General features: G+C 48.6%; 1 protein-coding gene across 1 annotated transcript in view; it reads right to left on the bottom strand.

Annotated features, from left to right (window-relative positions):
• Window positions 1-8,585: 8,585 nt before the first annotated feature.
• Pbx4 (PBX homeobox 4) overlaps window positions 8,586-16,732 on the bottom strand; it is a 33,545-nt gene continuing 25,398 nt past the window's right edge. Inside the window, exons 3-8 of the mRNA XM_026389945.2 lie at window positions 15,900-16,147; window positions 15,425-15,615; window positions 14,891-15,026; window positions 11,815-11,971; window positions 11,310-11,416; window positions 8,586-8,927 (exon numbers count right to left, since the gene is read on the bottom strand). Coding sequence (XP_026245730.2) covers window positions 8,835-8,927; window positions 11,310-11,416; window positions 11,815-11,971; window positions 14,891-15,026; window positions 15,425-15,615; window positions 15,900-16,147 — 932 coding nt within the window. The 3' untranslated portion in view covers window positions 8,586-8,834. The remainder of the gene's footprint in view (window positions 8,928-11,309; window positions 11,417-11,814; window positions 11,972-14,890; window positions 15,027-15,424; window positions 15,616-15,899; window positions 16,148-16,732) is intronic.

The raw sequence follows: 16,732 nt of genomic DNA, 5'->3' as shown, positions 1-16,732 counted from the left end.
GTCAGGTGAGGATGTGTGGATGAAGAACACGCCTGGCCAGGGCTTCAGCATGTTCCGGGAGCTGGTGGAAATGCAGGTGCCCGGCAGACCCCTCCGAGTAGCTCCCCTGGTACTCCCGTGATGGCCTGTGACTGCCTACATCACGGTGGTTTTTGCCTCAATTAATTGAGAATTGAGATGTGATTTCTTGGAATCTGATTGGGAGAGAGGCACAGTCTCCACCCACCTCACAGAGGCTGCCCAGGAGGACCCAGATGCCCAGTCACTGCCGCCCACCAAACTGCCTCACAGAAGCAAGACAAATCTAAGAGCCACACACGCAAATTTAAATCGAATGAAGTGGATCATGCAAATCATATGCAAATAACATCTCGTAGCAAATATCACAGGAGGGGTGCCGGGCCTCGGGAAGTCAGATGCATATACTGGAGGCCGTTCCTGTCCTGAACCAGGCCCTGGGACCCCACAGGGAGGAGGGAACTTCACTTTCTTGTGACCCGAGCCTAAAAGAGACAGGTCTTCAGGAGCCGAGGCTATAGCTCAGTGGTGGAGTGCTTACCTACCCAGCATGTGTGAGGCACCACATAAAAATAGTTAGGTCTTCAGATCTGTGTCCTCAGCAGGGCTTTCCAGGTCTGTGGAGGGGTCCCCTGATGGCCAATGGTGGGATGCAACAAATGGACCTCTTATTTATTTTTTGTTGTTGTAGATGGACAGAATGCCTTTGTTTATCTTTATGCGGTGCTGAGGATCGAACCCAGTGCCTCACACATGCTAGGCAAGTGTCTGCCACTGAGCTACAGTTCCAGCCCCAAGTGGACCTCTTATTTTTTTGGTACCAGGGACTGAACCCAGGGGCGCTTAACTACTGAGACACATTTTTATTTATTTTATTTTTTTATTCTAAGACTGGGTTTCGCTGAATTGCTGAGGCTAGCTTTTTTTTTTTTTAATATTTCTTTATTTTTTAGTATTTGGCGGACACAACATCTTTGTTGGTACGTGGTGCTGAGGATCGAACCCGGGCTGCACGCATGCCAGGCGAGTGCGCTACCGCTTGAGCCACATCCCCAGCCCCCGCTGAGGCTAGCTTTGAACCTGTGATCCTCCTGCCTCAGGCTCCAGAGCTGCAGGGATTACAGGTGTGGGCCACTGCCGCCAGTTCCAGCAGGACCTCTCAAGCCAACCCCACCTTCATCTCCTGCAGTGCCCTCTTCAGGTGGGCTTCCTCTCAGGGGAAACCACTGGTCATGCACCTCTAAGCCCCAGATATAGGGGGGAGAGATCAGAATTCCAGAGGCTTATGCCAGGCGTGGAGGCTCAAGCCTGTAATGCCAGCAGCTTGGGAGGCTGAGGCAGGAGGATCCAGAGTTCAAAGCCAATCTCAGCAAAAGGTGTTAAGCAACTCAGTGAGACCCTGTCTCTAGATAAAATACAGAATAGGGCTGGGATGTGGCTCAGGGGCTGAGTGCCCCTGAGTTCAATCCCTAGTATCCACTCCCCCAAAATAAATGAAAAGGATTTCTGGGCTCCCATGTTCCTCCCTACATCAGACTCTTACAATTTTTTGTTTGTTTGTTTTTTGGTGCTGAGGATGAAACCCTGGCCTTGTTCACTAGGTCCACTTCTTAGAGGTTTGAGAATGCATGCAGTCCTAGGGTGAGACTGTTGCCCCTGCTAGCCCCCAGCCCTTGATTCCCTCCCCAGAGGCCAGGGCTGTGATCAGTGTCTTCTTCCAGAAAATGAAGGTAAAATCTCCCTGCTCTTTACACTAACCCACCATGGAAGCTGGCCCAGCCTTTAGCTACTGTTTGCACTCCACCCACTGACTTGATGAATGTTTGTTTCCATTTTTTTGCAATTACAATATATGGCAATAGGTGCCTCGTAATTTTGCATTCACACACATTACCTTAAGAAAAGTTCCTACAAGGGGACTGGGGTGTAAAAAATATGTGCATTTTTAATATGAAAAGCTTCTGGGCAGCTGTACTCATGGACAGTCCTGTCAGCACTGCCTTCAGCGTCTGCTTCTCTCTCCTAACATGGGCTTGGGGTGCAGGTCAGCCTCCAAGCCCCAGTGTCCTCCCCTGGGGCATGGAGACTTCTTTAGTGTCCACTTGGCTAGCAGGCTGAGTTGGGGGATGTCCCAGGGGGCTCCTCCGAGTTCCTGTCATTTTTGCAGTTTGCTTGCTGCCATCTGGCTAGCCTTAGGCGTATTTGAGCAGCGTGATGCAACACAGAATGTTAGTGACATGTGACTTTATGTACAGAGCTTGACCTGGGAGGATTTCCTTGAATTAAAACACTCAAGAAGGCCAGCTTGGAATCTCGGAACCACGATGGGCATTCATGCCATGGCCGCAGGAGGGAGCCAGTGAGTGGGAGGCAAAGCTACAGGCCCAGCGCCAGCCTCGTCCTTCTTGGTGTGTCTCCAGGGCCCAGGGTGCTGGCCCCGTGCATCCCGCCTTTCCCTCCCTCGGGACCTGCCTGCAGCTCCCCTCCACTCGCTGCCTCAGTTTCCTCCCGTAGTCCACATCCCTGGCAACCTCTTGGTTGTGAGTCTCCTCTGGAGTGGACTACTGGAGTCTCCAAGTCTCTCCACCTAGTGTCCGCCTGCTCTGCAGGGTCTGTGGTCACTTTTTGATCCTGATGGAGCGTCCTTTCTACTTCTGAAATCTGTCTTTTCACTTTAGCCCATATTCTGGCCTGTCCTGGCTTCCAAATTCCCCTCTGCAGAGCAGATCTCTTCCCTGAATGTGACTCATGTCCACTTGTGTGGCGACACCCACGTTGAACTGACCTTCCTTTGTCTGTCTATCCTGCCCAAGACCCAAGCCACTCTCACTCATTGGAGTCCTGTGGCTCCACCTTCAGGCACATCCAGCTCAGTGACGTCTCCCCAGCCAGCCTGCTGCCCTTGACCACTTTCCTCTCCCATCTCCTGCCATCTTTCCTCCACGCATCACGGGAGCCATGATGCCAAGCTGAGGGGGCACCCACCGAGGCCACAGCTCCCAAAGCGCCCACTGTGTGGGCTCCGGCTTCTGTGCACCTTCCTCAATGGGACACTGCTCAGCCATAAAAAGGAATGAAGCACTGACACCTTCTAACTGACAACTTGACGCTGGAAGATGCCAGACACAAAAGGCCACACAGTGCTGTTCCAGGAATGAGAAATGTCCTCAACAGGTAGATCCACGGGGACAGAGAGCAGATGTGTGCCTAAACTGAATCAGGAGGACAAACACAACTTAAACAGTCCAGTTTCAAGCGAGGAAATAGAAGATACCACCAAAAGCCTGCCAACCAAGAAAAGCCCAGGACCAGACAGACTTTTAGCCAAGTTCTATGAGACCCCCAGAGAAGAACTAATATCAATACTCCTCAAATTACTCCATGAAATAGAAAAGGAGGGAACCTTCCAAACTCATTCTATGAAGCTAGTACCACCCTGACACATCAAGGAAAGAAAACTTCAGATCAATATCCTTGATGAACATAGACACAAGAATTCTCAAGAAAATTCTGGCAAATCACATACAAAAACATATTAAAAAGATAGTGCACCATGATCAAGTAGGGTTCACCCCAGGGATGCAAGGTTGGGTTAACATACAGAAATCAATGAAAGTAATTCATCACACCAATAGACTTGAAGGCAAGAATCATATAATTATCTCAATAGATGCAGAGAAAACATTTGACAAAATATAGTACCTCTTTATCTTCAAAACGCTAGAAAAACTAAGGATAGTAGGAACATACCTCAACATTGTAAAAGCTATATATGCTAAGCCCAAGGCCAACATCATTCTAAAAGGAGAAAAATTGAAAGCATTCACTCTAAAAACTGGAACCAGGCAAGGATGTCCCTTTTACCACTTCTATTCAACATAGTCCTTGAAACTCTAGCTAGAGCAATCAGAGAAAATAAAGCATGTCAATTTATCATTATTTGCTGATGACATGATTCTATATTTAGAAGATCCAAAAATATTCCACAAGAAAAGTCTAGAAATAGTAAGTGAATTCAGCAAAGTAGCAGGATATAAAATCAATACCCATAAATCAAATTAATAAAATCAAATACATAAGCAATGAATCCACTGCAAGAGAAATTAGGAAAACCATCCCATTCACAATAGCCTCAAAAAAAAAAATACTTGGGAATAAATCTAACAAAAGAGGTGAAAGACCTCTATAATGAAAACTACAGAATACTAAAGAAAGAAATTAAAGATCTTAGAAGATGGAAAGATCTCTCATGTTCTTGGATAGGCAGAACTAATATAGCCAAAATGGCCATTCTACCAAAATTGCTTACAGATTTAATGCAATTCCTATTAAACTCCCAATGAAATTCTTCATAGAACTAGAAAAAGCGATCATGAAATTCATTTGGAAAAATAAAAGACCCAGAATAGCTAAAGTAATCCTCAGCAAGAAGAGTGAAGCAGGAGGTATTACAATACCACAGATCTTCATCTATCGTACAGAGCAATAGTAACAAAAACAGCATGGTATTGGTACCAAAATAGACATGTAGACCAATGGTATGAAATAGAAGACACAGAGACAAACCCACAAAAATATGGTTATCTCATACTAGATAAAGGTGCCAAAAACTTACATTGGAGAAAAGACAGCCTATTCAACAAATTGTGCTGGGGAAACTGGAAATCCATATGTAGCAAAATGAAATTAAACCTCTATCTCTCACACTGCCCAAAAATCAAATCAAAGTGGATCAAAGACTTAGACACTAGAACAGAGACCTTGCACCTAACAGAAGAAAAAGTAGGCCCAATCATCATGTTGGCTTAGGACTTGACTTCCTTAACAAGACTCCTAAGGTGCAAGAAGTAAAATAAACATCAATAAATGGGATAGATTCAAACTAAAAAGCTGCTTCTCAGCAAAGGAAATAACCAATAACATAATGAGAGAGCCTATAGAATGGGAAAAATCTTTACCATACATACCTCACTAATATCCAAGATATATAAAAAACTCAAAAAACTTAACACAAGAAAAAAACCCCAAATAACCCAATCAATAAATGGGCTAAGGAACTGAACAGACACTTCATAGAAGAAGAAACACAATCAATCAACAAACATGAAAAAATGTTTATCATCTCTAGCAATTAGAGAAATGCAAATCAAAATTACTCTAAGATTTGGGCTGGGGATGTGGCTCAAGCAGTAGCGCGCTCCCCTGGCATGCGTGCAGCCCCGGATTCGATCCTCAGCACCACATACCAACAAAGATGTTGTGTCCGCCGAGAACTAAAAAATAAATATTAAAAAATTCTCTCTCTGTCTCTCTCTCTCTCTCTCTCCTCTCTCTTTAAAAAATAAAAAAACTACTCTAAGATTTCATCTCACTCCAGTCAGAATGGCAATTATCAAGAATACAAGCAATAATAAGTGTTGGTGAGGATGTGGGGAAAGGTACACTCATACATTGCTGGTGGGACTGCAAATTGGTGCAACCACTTTGGAAAGCAGTATGGAGATACCTCAGAAAATTTGGAATGGAACCACTATTTGACCCAGCTATCCCACTCCTTGGTTTATACCCAAAGGACTTAAAACCAGCATACTACAGTGATGCAGCCACATCAATATTTATAGCAGCTCAATTCACAATAGCTAAACCATGGGACCAACCTAGATGCCCTTCAACAGATGAATGGATAAAGAAAATGTGGTACATGTACACAATGGAATATCATTCAGCCTTAAAGATGAATGAAATAATGGCATTTGCAGATAAATGGATGGAACTAGAAAATATCATGGTAAGTGAAATAAGCCAATCCCCCCAAACCCAAAACTGAATGTTTTCTCTGATAAGCGGATGAAGATCCATAGTGGGGTGGGAGGGGTAGGTAGGGAAGAATGAAGGAGCTTCAGTTTGTGTAAAGGGGTGTGGGGGAAGGGTGGGGCTGTGGGAATGGGAAGAATGGTAGAATGAGACAGACATTATTACCCTATATACGTGTATGATTACACTATGGAGTGACCCTGCACCACATACAGCCAGAGGAATAAGTTGTGCCCCATTTGTGTACAATATGTCAAAAGGTATTCTTCTGTCATGTATATCTAATTAGAATTAAAAAAAAAAAACCTGAAAAATATGACCAACTTTATGGGCCGGTGTTGTGGCTCAGTGGTAGAGCGCTTGTCGAGATGCGTGAGGCACTGGGTTCGATCCCGGCATCACATAAAAATAAACAAAATGAAGTTATCGTGTCCATCTACAACTAAAATAATATTTTAAAAAATGGCAAACTATATGTATTTTATTACAATAAAAATAGAAAGGAAAAGAAGCTTCCCCCTGAGGCTGGCCCTCACCCACCCCTCGACTTTTCCTGTGTTGATGATCTTTCTCTCTGGAACCTGACTCACTAGAGCAGGGGGTCTGAATCCTGGGCTGCAGGCACCCCATGGCAGGCAGACAGGATGCTGTGACAACAGGGACTCAGGGCATGGAGATCCTCTGCTGCTAGGAGGAAACCACTACAGCCACCACAAACAGACCCAGCTGTGTCCGGGGGCAGCAGAGGGACCACTGTCTTTCCGTCTCTAATCCCCAGATGTCCTGACCTGTCCCCAGCCTGTGGAGAAGCCCGGGCTGTCCCATCCTAGTGGTTTGGCGCTCAGGAATAGATGAGGAGTGACCTCTAGGATGTGTCTTGTGGAGAAAGGCAATGTGTGTGGCAGGACATCTTGGGTCAAAGTGGGGATGCATCTACCTGGGCACACCTGGATATCCCAGCCTTTTTTTTTTTTTTTTTTTGAGACAGGATCCTGCTAAATTCTCCAGTCTGGCCTCAAAATTTCCTATCCTACTGCTTTAGCTTCCCAAGTAATCCCCGAATGCCCTCTATATTGCCCATGTTTGAAACCCATTTCTTGACTTATTTTTATTTATTTTTTTTGGTACTAGGGATTGAACCCAGGGCGCTTAACCACTGAGCCACACCCCCAGCCCTTTTTTTTTTTTATATTTTATTTAGAGACAAGGTCTCACTCAGTTGCTTAGAGCCTTCCTAAATTGCCAAGGCTGGCTTGGAATTCACAATCCCCCTGCCTCAGCCTCCTGAGCCACTAGGATTACAGGTGTGCACCACTGCACCCGGCATTCCCAGCCCTTTTTATTTTTTAATTTTAAGACAGAGTCCCATTAGGTTGTCCAAGCTGGCCTCAACTTGTGATCCTCCTGCCTCAGTCTTCCAAGTAGTTGGGACTATAGGCATGCACTATCATGCCTGGCTAATTTCTTATCTTTTAGAAACAACAAATAGAAGGTGTGGAGAAGGACAGTGTCGGGGTACAGCTGGGCAAGTGCAACCTGAGACCTGGAGGCGGTGCCCAGCCAAGTCTGGGGCATCCTGGCAGGGGGCAGTCTGAGGGCAGCCAGGGTTCCTGGGGGCTGGGCAGGACTCCGCTGAGGACCAGAGGCAGGGCAAGCCCCTCTCATCTGTAGCAGTCACTGCTTTCATGGTACAGCTGGGGTGCCCCTGTCTTAGTGGCAGGGGCTGAACCTCCAGTTATGACCACTGTCTTCCATCCTCCCTGTCTCTCTCACAGGCCATCGGGATGTCCAAAGCAGCTCAGCCACACACCAGCACCTTGGTGTTGATGCCTGTAGGACTTTTACGCTCAGGGAACAGAATTAGAATAGAGGGACCTTGAGGGCCACTGAGGCAAAAACCTGGGGGAAGCTGAGGCAGAGGCCCACAGGAGTTCTCCTGGGATGTGTGGACAGATAGAACACTCTGGATAGGGGCTCAGTTACTGGTTATGGTGGCAGCAGACAAAGTGGAGTTAGGGCCACCATGATACTGTGACACTATCTGATACATGGTTACAGTATTTGCTCCAGGCCTAGCAGCATATTTTGATCCTCATAGCTGGGCTCAACCCCATTGTTGCTCTTCAGTGGTAGGTGAGGAAGCCAAGCCCTGGTGCGGGGTGGAGCTGGGAAAGAGCCAGGCTGAGGAGATAGAGAGGGACTTTCAGGAATTTGATGCCAAGGGTGAAGTCTTGGGCCAGCAGGACTTTATGGCACATGGACGAAAACAGCTCAGGAAGCTTATTTTTTAAAAAATATTTTTTAGTTGTAGATGGACATAATACCTTTATTTTATTTATTCAGTTTTATGTGGTGCCGAGGATCGAACCCAGTGCCCTACACACGCTAGGCGAGCCTCCACTATGAGCCACAACCCCAGCCCGGTTTATCCTTTTTAATGACATTTCAGTTGAAAACAAAAGCAACAACAGAAAGAAACAAAAACAAACAAAACCACCAACCAACTCTCAGCAGAATTCAGAGCTCAGGACAGATTTAAGTCAGACCCGAACACAAGCACACCCAGGGGGAGGGGGGAGGGCTGGCACACAAAGGGCAGAGGTGGCCACCGAGTCCCCTCACAAGACCCTGGTAGCTATGACATGGCACCCATGCTGTCAAGTATCACCTGAAACAAATCGGGTACTAAAAACATTAAAATTAAAATAAGTCGAAAATTTTAATGAGAAAATTTGAGACAAGTCCTAGAAGAGACAATTCACAGTCTTAACATAACATTACTATTTTTAAAAAAGTCAAACTGAGGTGGGAAAATGAGCAGCGTTCAGCCCATTTCAAGTCCCAGCAGACGAGTGAGTCGGTCATTGGCTGCATGGCCCAGGAGCAGGGAGCACTGTCACCTGGGGCCCCAAGTTTCTGAGGTAATCAACTGCATGTGCAGAAGAATGAGTGCTGGCCACCCATGGGGGTTCACCTGGTACCCTTCTGCATATCCCCAAAACTTAATTTGAGGCATCTGAGTTGGTGCTGCTGGGGTCTCCAGTGGGTGAGACAATCGACTGTGGGGAGATGGCCCCCTGCCAGCTGCTCCTGGCCTGAAAACACAAAGACTGAACATCAGGGGGGCTGCCATAAAGCTGGTGACCACCCAGTCCCCACGTCCCCAGGAAGGTTTAGAATGTGCTGGCAATAACCTCAAAGATCCAGGAGGTGGGGGAAGGAATGGAGGGGTCAGCCCTGGGTCATGGCCAGCTCATCACCTGAGCTGTGCTACAGATGATCTCCCCAGGGGGAGAGCTGGCCTCTGCGGGCTGCCTCTAGGGCCTATGGTAAAGGAATACATGGCATCAAGGTGATGCTGCGATCCCTATGCTCTGAGGGAGAGGGGGACAAGGTCAGGCCTGGAGCTGAGCATGGTCCCTGAAATGTCATGGCAAGATTCAGTGAGAGGAACTCAGAAACCTGGTCAGAACACTGGCCTGGATGGGCAGCCAGGTGGGTAGGGCCCATGGCTGATGGGCAGGGGCTGTCCCCTCATCACAAGGGGTTGGAGGCATCATCTGTGGTGCAAGGACAGCATTGAGCCCGCCCAACTGTACATTTGCCTATCAGCCTCGCCCTCATTTGAATGGATGCACCACACGCTGGGGGGCTGCTCTGCCCTTTAGTCTGAGAGCAGCCAGAGGGGAGCCCTTGCCTCAGAGGGACACTCTACCTTCAGAAGGACATACAGCACCCGGCATTTCCTCAGGGTGATGAATGGAGGCCTATGTGCCCACACGAGGGGATGACGGGTCAGGGTGTAGAAGGTGCCTGAGTGAGACAGGTCCTTACCTCTGTGTGCTGTGAGGGGCGTGGGCAGGGGGCTGTGGCCATGCTAACTAGGATGCAGGCAGGCAGAAGTGGAGGTGCTGGTAGGGTATGGCTCCACACCAGGACCAGCATTCCCTGTTTACATGGGGGCTGAGAGGACCTGGCCTCCTGGATCGAAGCCTGGGACCCCTTAAACATATTCACACTGTGTCCAAGACACAGGACTGAGCCTCAGGAGTATAAAGAGCAAAACAAGGCCCTGTCTCATATGCCTCTGGCTGAGTGTTGCCATGGCAATAGAAGGCAGCTGCCCCTGCAGGGCCACAGTGGGGTATGTGCCATTTGGTGCCAGGGCAGACTCCATGATGGTAGGCATCCTGTCTGAGTCCCCAGGAACTGGGAGTGGTGAAAATCAGAGAAGCTGTGTAGACAACTTTTTTTGGGTGATGTTGGGGATGAACTCAGGGCCTTGCGCATGCAAGACAAGTGCTCCACCCATGAGCTGTATCCCAGCCTTGCAGGACACTTCTGTGAAGAAAACTCACGGCACGCCTACAATCCCAGCAACTTGGGAAGCCAAGATGAGAGGACTGCAAATTCAAGGGCAGCCTTGGCAAATCAGTGGGACTCTGTCTCAAAATAAAGAAGGTCTGGCTCAGTGGTGTAGTGCTGCTTAGTATGTGTGAGGCACTGGGTTCAATTCTCAGCACCACATTAAGTAAAATAAAGGTCCATTGGCAACTAAAAAATATTAAAAACAAACAAAACTAGCACTGCTTTAGAAATAAAAAGGGTTGGGGATGAAACTCAGTGGTAACTGTGCCCCTGGGTTCCATCCTTAGTACCGAAAAAAAGGAAAAACTCATGGGCTTTGTAAGGCCCCGGATGATGCCTCCTTGGTGGGCTCGTCCTCCTGTGTCTATGTGGCATCTTCTGGAAAACCTACACACAGTGGGCCAATCAGCCCCACTTGAACCCTCTTCTAGGTCAGGGGTCAGGACCCTGTGGCCATTAGGGCAGACTGGGGAGGCCCCAGGACCTGAGAAAAGGGCAGGTAACACCTCAAGAAAGTTTTGGAGGGTACTGTGGCCACTCAAGGTCCTTGGCTTATTTTCTTCCCAATCACCAAATGGATCTTCAGTGTGGCCACACTGGGCACTAACACCTCATCAGGGCAAGAGGAAAGTGGTGCTGGTGAGAGGCCCTCTGTCCTGGCTAGGCCTCCAGGTAGACACTGGTGGGCCTGAGCCTAGGAGGGAGCATGTTCTCAAGGGGAAGAGCCCATCTTTCTTCCAGGCCTCCTCTGACGCCGCCTGCCACCTTTCCCCACACTCCTCCAGGAGGGAGGCTCCTTCCCCTCCACACCAAAACCCTTACAGCGGGTCCTCATGCCCATTGACTGGTTTTGGTGGCTGCTGTGAATTAACATCCTGCAATGGGCAGAGGTGGGAGCCCTTGGGAGCCCAAAGGAACAGTGTGTACAACATGGACCCTGAGGAGCCGGGCCCTGCGGCAGCTCAGCCCACCTACGATCCTCACAACAGAGACCATGTGGTTGGGGCACTGCTGTAGGAGATGAGTGGAAGCGGGAGGTGACTGGAAAGTCGGCCCCATTCTGAGGACCCACAGCTACCAGGGCTCCCTGGGACTGTGCCCCAACCTACCTGGGACTGCAGGCAGTTGCCCCCAGGAGGGGGCTGGAGAAAGGCCAGGGTCCGCAGGGTGAGGAATGTATCCCCAGCACTGGTCAGTGGGAAGGGACCAGAGGAACCTGGAAGAAGTGGTAGGGGTTCAGGCTGAGGATCAGAGCAGGGCCTGGGTCAGCTGAAGTCACAGTGAGGCCCCAGGTGGCATTTGCCCGTCCCCGCGGTCAGAAGAGACCGTGAAGGCAGTCCCCACATGGCATCGGTCTCCCTGCCTCTGTGTGGTGAGGACACAGGTCCGTGAGGCAGGTGGGCCTCCTTGCCACACAGCTCTTGTCCTTTCTTACTGGTATCAGTGTCTGCGTCCCACAGCATTGGCACAGGCTACGGTTACCTGTTAGTTGGGATCTTGGTCAATGAAAACAGAAATTTCATAATTCAAAGAGAGAAAGAGGTAATTCGTGACCAGCTGGGTAGGGGGCTCCCCAGATGCTGCTGAGGGGCGCAGGGCCCAGCCAACACTCACCGGGGCTAGGCATTGACAGGCAGCTGGCTTGGCTCTCCAGGGCCCTGGCCTTGGTGGCATCCATAGCTGATTTACCCGTGTAAATGGTAGCCTCTTCTTGAAATTTCCCCATGTTCTTTTTATATCGGATTCTTTTGTTGCCAAACCAGTTAGAGACCTGTGGATACACACGGAAGCTGCCAAAACGCTGCTCAGAGTGAGACATGATGGGAACGGACTGTGTGGGTGCTGCCTCTGAGGTGCCTGTTACTCCCACTACAGGTGAGTGGCCGTGGTGGGATTATGGATGACTTTTACTCCTTTAATAATGTTTTATTTAATGACTCAGTATTACCTTCTCATTATTAACTATAAAACCTTTATGCAGCCAGGGATTGTGGTGCACACCTGTAATCCCAGCAACCCAGGAGGCTGAGGTATGAGAGTCGAAAGTTCAAGGTTCAGCCTCAGCAATTTAGCAAGGCCCTAAGCAACTTAATGAGATCCTGTCTCTAAATAAAAAAATAAAAAGGACTGGGGATGTGGCTCAATAGTTAAGCACCCCTAGATTCAAACCCTGGTACCAAAGTAAGTAAGTAGTTCAATAAAACTAAAAAAAAAAAAAAATCACCAAATTATTAAAAACAAATAAAACAAACCTGTATGCATGTGCTCCCTGCTTCTAAAACATTACCACTTCTTTGCCTCCCCTGGGAGCGGGGGTAGTCTTCTCTTGATCCAACCTTGAGTGAGCACTTGGCTTCCACCTATCTACTGGGAATGTTCCAGAACTTCTTTGTGGAACAAGGCTTGCAGAGAATGGCAGTAAACACTTCCTCATGTTGTCCCCATTTTAACCTTTTTTTGGTACCAGAGATTGAACCCAGGGGTGCTTAACCATTGAGCTATATTCCCAGCCCTTATTATTTTTGAGACAGAGTCTGACTAAGTTGCTTAGGGCCTTGCTAAATCTGAGGCTGGCTTTTTTTTTTTTACACAATATCTTTATTTATTTATTTATTCATTATTTTTTAATGTAGTGCTGAGGATTGAACCCAGTACCTCACAAGTACGAGGCACGCACTCTACCACTGAGCTATCCCAGCCCCCCTGAGGCTAGCTTTAAACTCATGACACTCCTGCCTCAGCTTTTTGAGCCACTGAGATTACAGGCATGTGCCACTGTGCCCGGCTTTAACTTATATTTTATTTATTTATTTTTTGAGATGTGGTCTTACTATGTGGCTCAGGTTGGCCTTGAACTCCCGGGCCCTTACCTGAACCACACCCAATTCCAAATTGGCATTTTAGAGAGACAAAGAGCAAATTTTCAGTGTGGGTGAATTAGGGAGATTGAACCTCTTGCTAGGTAGGGACAGAGGGCACAGTGACTGGGGAAAAGCAGGTCCCTGGCCAGGGTCTGTCTTCTCCATAGGGCATACCCCATGTGGGCACTCTGTTGTAGGTATAGGTGTGGCACCAACTCTAGAGGTCCTCTCTACCTGCTGTACCTCAGAAGCCATGGACCATCCCTGCCTAGAATCCAGCCCCCTCTGGTTGAGCCAGCTCTGCTGTCCAGGCTACCACCTCCCTCTCCTTCAGCTCAGCTCTTTTCCCCTTTTCCCCTAACCCTAAGCCCTTCCTCCCTCAGACCTCCCTAGCCTGAGGTGGAGCTGATTCTGTCCTGAAGACATCCATGAGCCTCAGCCATGACGTCACCTGCATTAATGGTGCTCTCTCTCCCTCCCTTTAACTTCTCCTGACTGTGCCCAAATTCAAAACCCCCCTTCAACTAATTGTCAGCCATTTGGGGATGCGCTGATACTTGGTGAGTGCACCAAAATGGGAAGAGGCTCCTAGAACAGAATTCTGCCACTGGCAGGGGGGTCTCAAGGTCCAGACTGCAGGCAGGAGAGTCCCTGGCATGTCAGGCTAATGCTTTCCACACTTCTGCTTATTTAGACCTGAGACTATTCCCTTTCCCTGGGCATCGACTGGAGTGGCTCTGAGGTCACCTGATACTTCTTAGACTACTGCTCCTGGTGGCTGGCCAAGCAGCAGCCAGACATCAAGCTTCTTTTGGGGCCCTGAAGACCCAGTGGCACAGCCTTCTACTTCAGCTCTGGGCTTGTTTCTGAGGATGCCACAGCAGCACCCAGGTTACCAGTCCAATGTGGCTGGGACCCCTGTGATGTTTTGCTACCTAAATGACCTTGAGGGGCTCCTGAGTGCTCTGTCACAGAGATGGAGATAGACTTAGCCTGAATTGGGGTCTGAGTGTGGTGGCTAAGAGCTAAAAACTTAACCCCTCTAACTGCAAAGCAGGGAGAGGGGGTCCCAATGTCAGAGGACTGTGGGGACATTCAGTGAGCCAAGTGCCAGCTGTCTGTCATCACTGCTGCCATAGTGGCAGTGGGGTGGTGCCTGCATGAGCAGGAATGCCGTGGAAGGTCCCACTCTGCACACTCATGCTGCCAGTGAGTGCGGTCTGGTCACATTCACTGCTCATAGGCTGCTGGACTAACTTTTCCCACTATAAAGTCTTTCTTGGCCTCCTCTGTCTTCAATTCCACAGAGGAGACAGTTGGCCAAATGCCAGGGCACAGGGTCAGGGGCCTTATACTCCACAGCATCAAGACCTCATATTCTACTTGTATTACATCAGGGACCTCTTGTATTTTTTTTTTTTTGTGTGTGGTGCTGGATGGAATTGGGGGCCTCACACATGCTAGGCAAGCACTCAACTACCAAGCTATATCCCCAGCCCAAAGAACATTCAGTCCCACCCCTCGGGAACCTCACATTCTACCAGCTATCAATTAAGATGGCTCATACCCCACTGGCATTCCTCAGGGGTCCCTATGCCTTGCAATGGGTGCATTTGCATCCCTGTCTCACACATGAGGGGGAAGAGCACCTGCCCAAGTCCCACATTCAGTAGTACAGAGCTGGGATCTAAGCCCATCCAAAGTGACCTTGAGTCTGGTTCCTCGACTCCTGATCCACACATTTGATTGACTTCCCTTTGTGTCCTTCCAATGGGACTAAACTTTCCACACCTTCCAGGTATGGTAGGCCATGCAGGGGAGGACATCACCTGGGATACTGTGATGCCACCCTTCCTGGCTAGGTCTTCTTTGGCTTCTTCACTGGGGTAAGGGTTGCTCAAATGGGAATAAAAATATTCATTCAGCACTTCTGTTGCCTGCTTGCTGAAATTCCGCCGCTTACGCCTGTAAAGACAGACAGTCTCAGTCTGCATTGATAACAGCCCCTATTCCTAACTATGCTTCTAGCAATTTACAAACAGCAATCAATACTTTGGGTCTTCTTCCAAAGAGGTGATATGAGGCCTGTACCCACAGTCTACAGCCAGAACCTCCAGAATGGTCTTATATTCAAACCAGGGGCTGGGGGTGTGGCTCAGTGGTAGAGCACTTGCTCTGCCTCTGCAGGGCCCTGGATTCTATCTCCAGCACCACACACATGTATACACACACACACACACACACACACACACTCACACAGGAAAAAAGAAAAAGAAAAAACTGGAAAAATCCAAACGCGCACAGATTCCACTCATCTTCTTGAGGATGAACCCACAGGGTCTTGGGCAGCTGGAATCCCTGACCTGGCATCAAGGAACCGTGAACGTAGGGTCATCAAGGCCTCACAGGTGCTCTGCTTCAGTTGCATCTGGATGGCGCTGAATTTGCCATGTATGACGCCAACCATGTGCTCGATCTCCTTGGGGGACACAGGCCTCATCCTGCTCTGCTCCCGGAGAAGGTTGGTGACATGTGTAGTGAATTCACGGCAGGCCTGGGATGGGGACACAGACATGCCAGCCTATGACTGAGCAGCAGGATGGTGTGGGGTGGCAGGTTCCATACCTGACCAGCCATCTGCCAACCCCCATGGTCATATACAGGCTGGTTTCTGAGAAGTAAATGAAAAGGGCTTTAATTAAAATCAGCCACCGCTGTAGTGACCAACTGCGTGTTCTCCCTGTTCTGTGCCACAAAAGAAAGGAGGTTAATGTCCCATGTTTTGCTTTGATAAATGCGCATTCACATGATAGAAACTCTTCCATGCAGAAAGATCACCTGTTCATATTTCTCTAGCTCAGAGTGGTAAATCTGTCGGATCTGGGACAGCTTGGCCCTGTAGTCAGAGTGCTCAATGTTATTGTCATTTGGACAGCCACCTGGTGTTGCTGTGCTGGCCGCCACTGCTGATCCTCCTCTTCCTCTCTTCTCCGGTCTGGACACACCCTCAGCCAGCAGCATGTTATCCAGCCTCATGAGCTGAGCATCGGGGGGATCCTCTTCCTGAATGCCACGGATGCTTACCACTAGATAAGAGAGACAGAACAGATCAGAATATGTTCCCTGCAGAGAAAACAAACCACAAGTAGGCAGCACTGGTGCCATGGCAAAACATATCCCTTTAGGGAAAAGAAACACTTTGTTTTATTATCAAATTTGATAACAGACACCTAGTAACCCCTGGTGACAGTGGTCCAAATGCCATCTTCAGTAATAGAGATGGGCTGGGGAGAGGCAGATCAGCTCAGTGCAGCCTGCGTGAGCAGAACTCCACTGAGAGCACAGGGTCAGGGCTGAGCAGGGTAGGTGGGGAAGGTGCCTGGTACTGAGGAGGTCTGAACTCCTGAGCCAAGTCTCCAATACTGGGCAGGAGAATGCATTCTGGATGTTGACATGAATATAAAGGCAAGTGGCAGTCTGGCATTGGCGGTGTGGTTGGATTCAGACATAAAACTGTGTTGGTGGGGCCTGCTGTGTGCCTCTGTGTGGACTGCTCTTATAAAGCTGGAGAAGAAATGCCTGATCAAGAAGGTCCCAGCAATAGGGTAGTAGAATGAATCAGACATTATTACTCTACATACACATATAGCTAAGTGACCGGTGGGATTCTG

Source organism: Urocitellus parryii, chromosome 3 (genome assembly GCF_045843805.1).
Source record: "Urocitellus parryii isolate mUroPar1 chromosome 3, mUroPar1.hap1, whole genome shotgun sequence".
In the NCBI taxonomy this organism is placed as follows: Eukaryota; Metazoa; Chordata; class Mammalia; order Rodentia; family Sciuridae; genus Urocitellus; species Urocitellus parryii.
The sequence above is the reverse complement of the archived record's forward strand: the minus strand, read 5'-3'. Positions and strand labels throughout refer to the sequence as shown.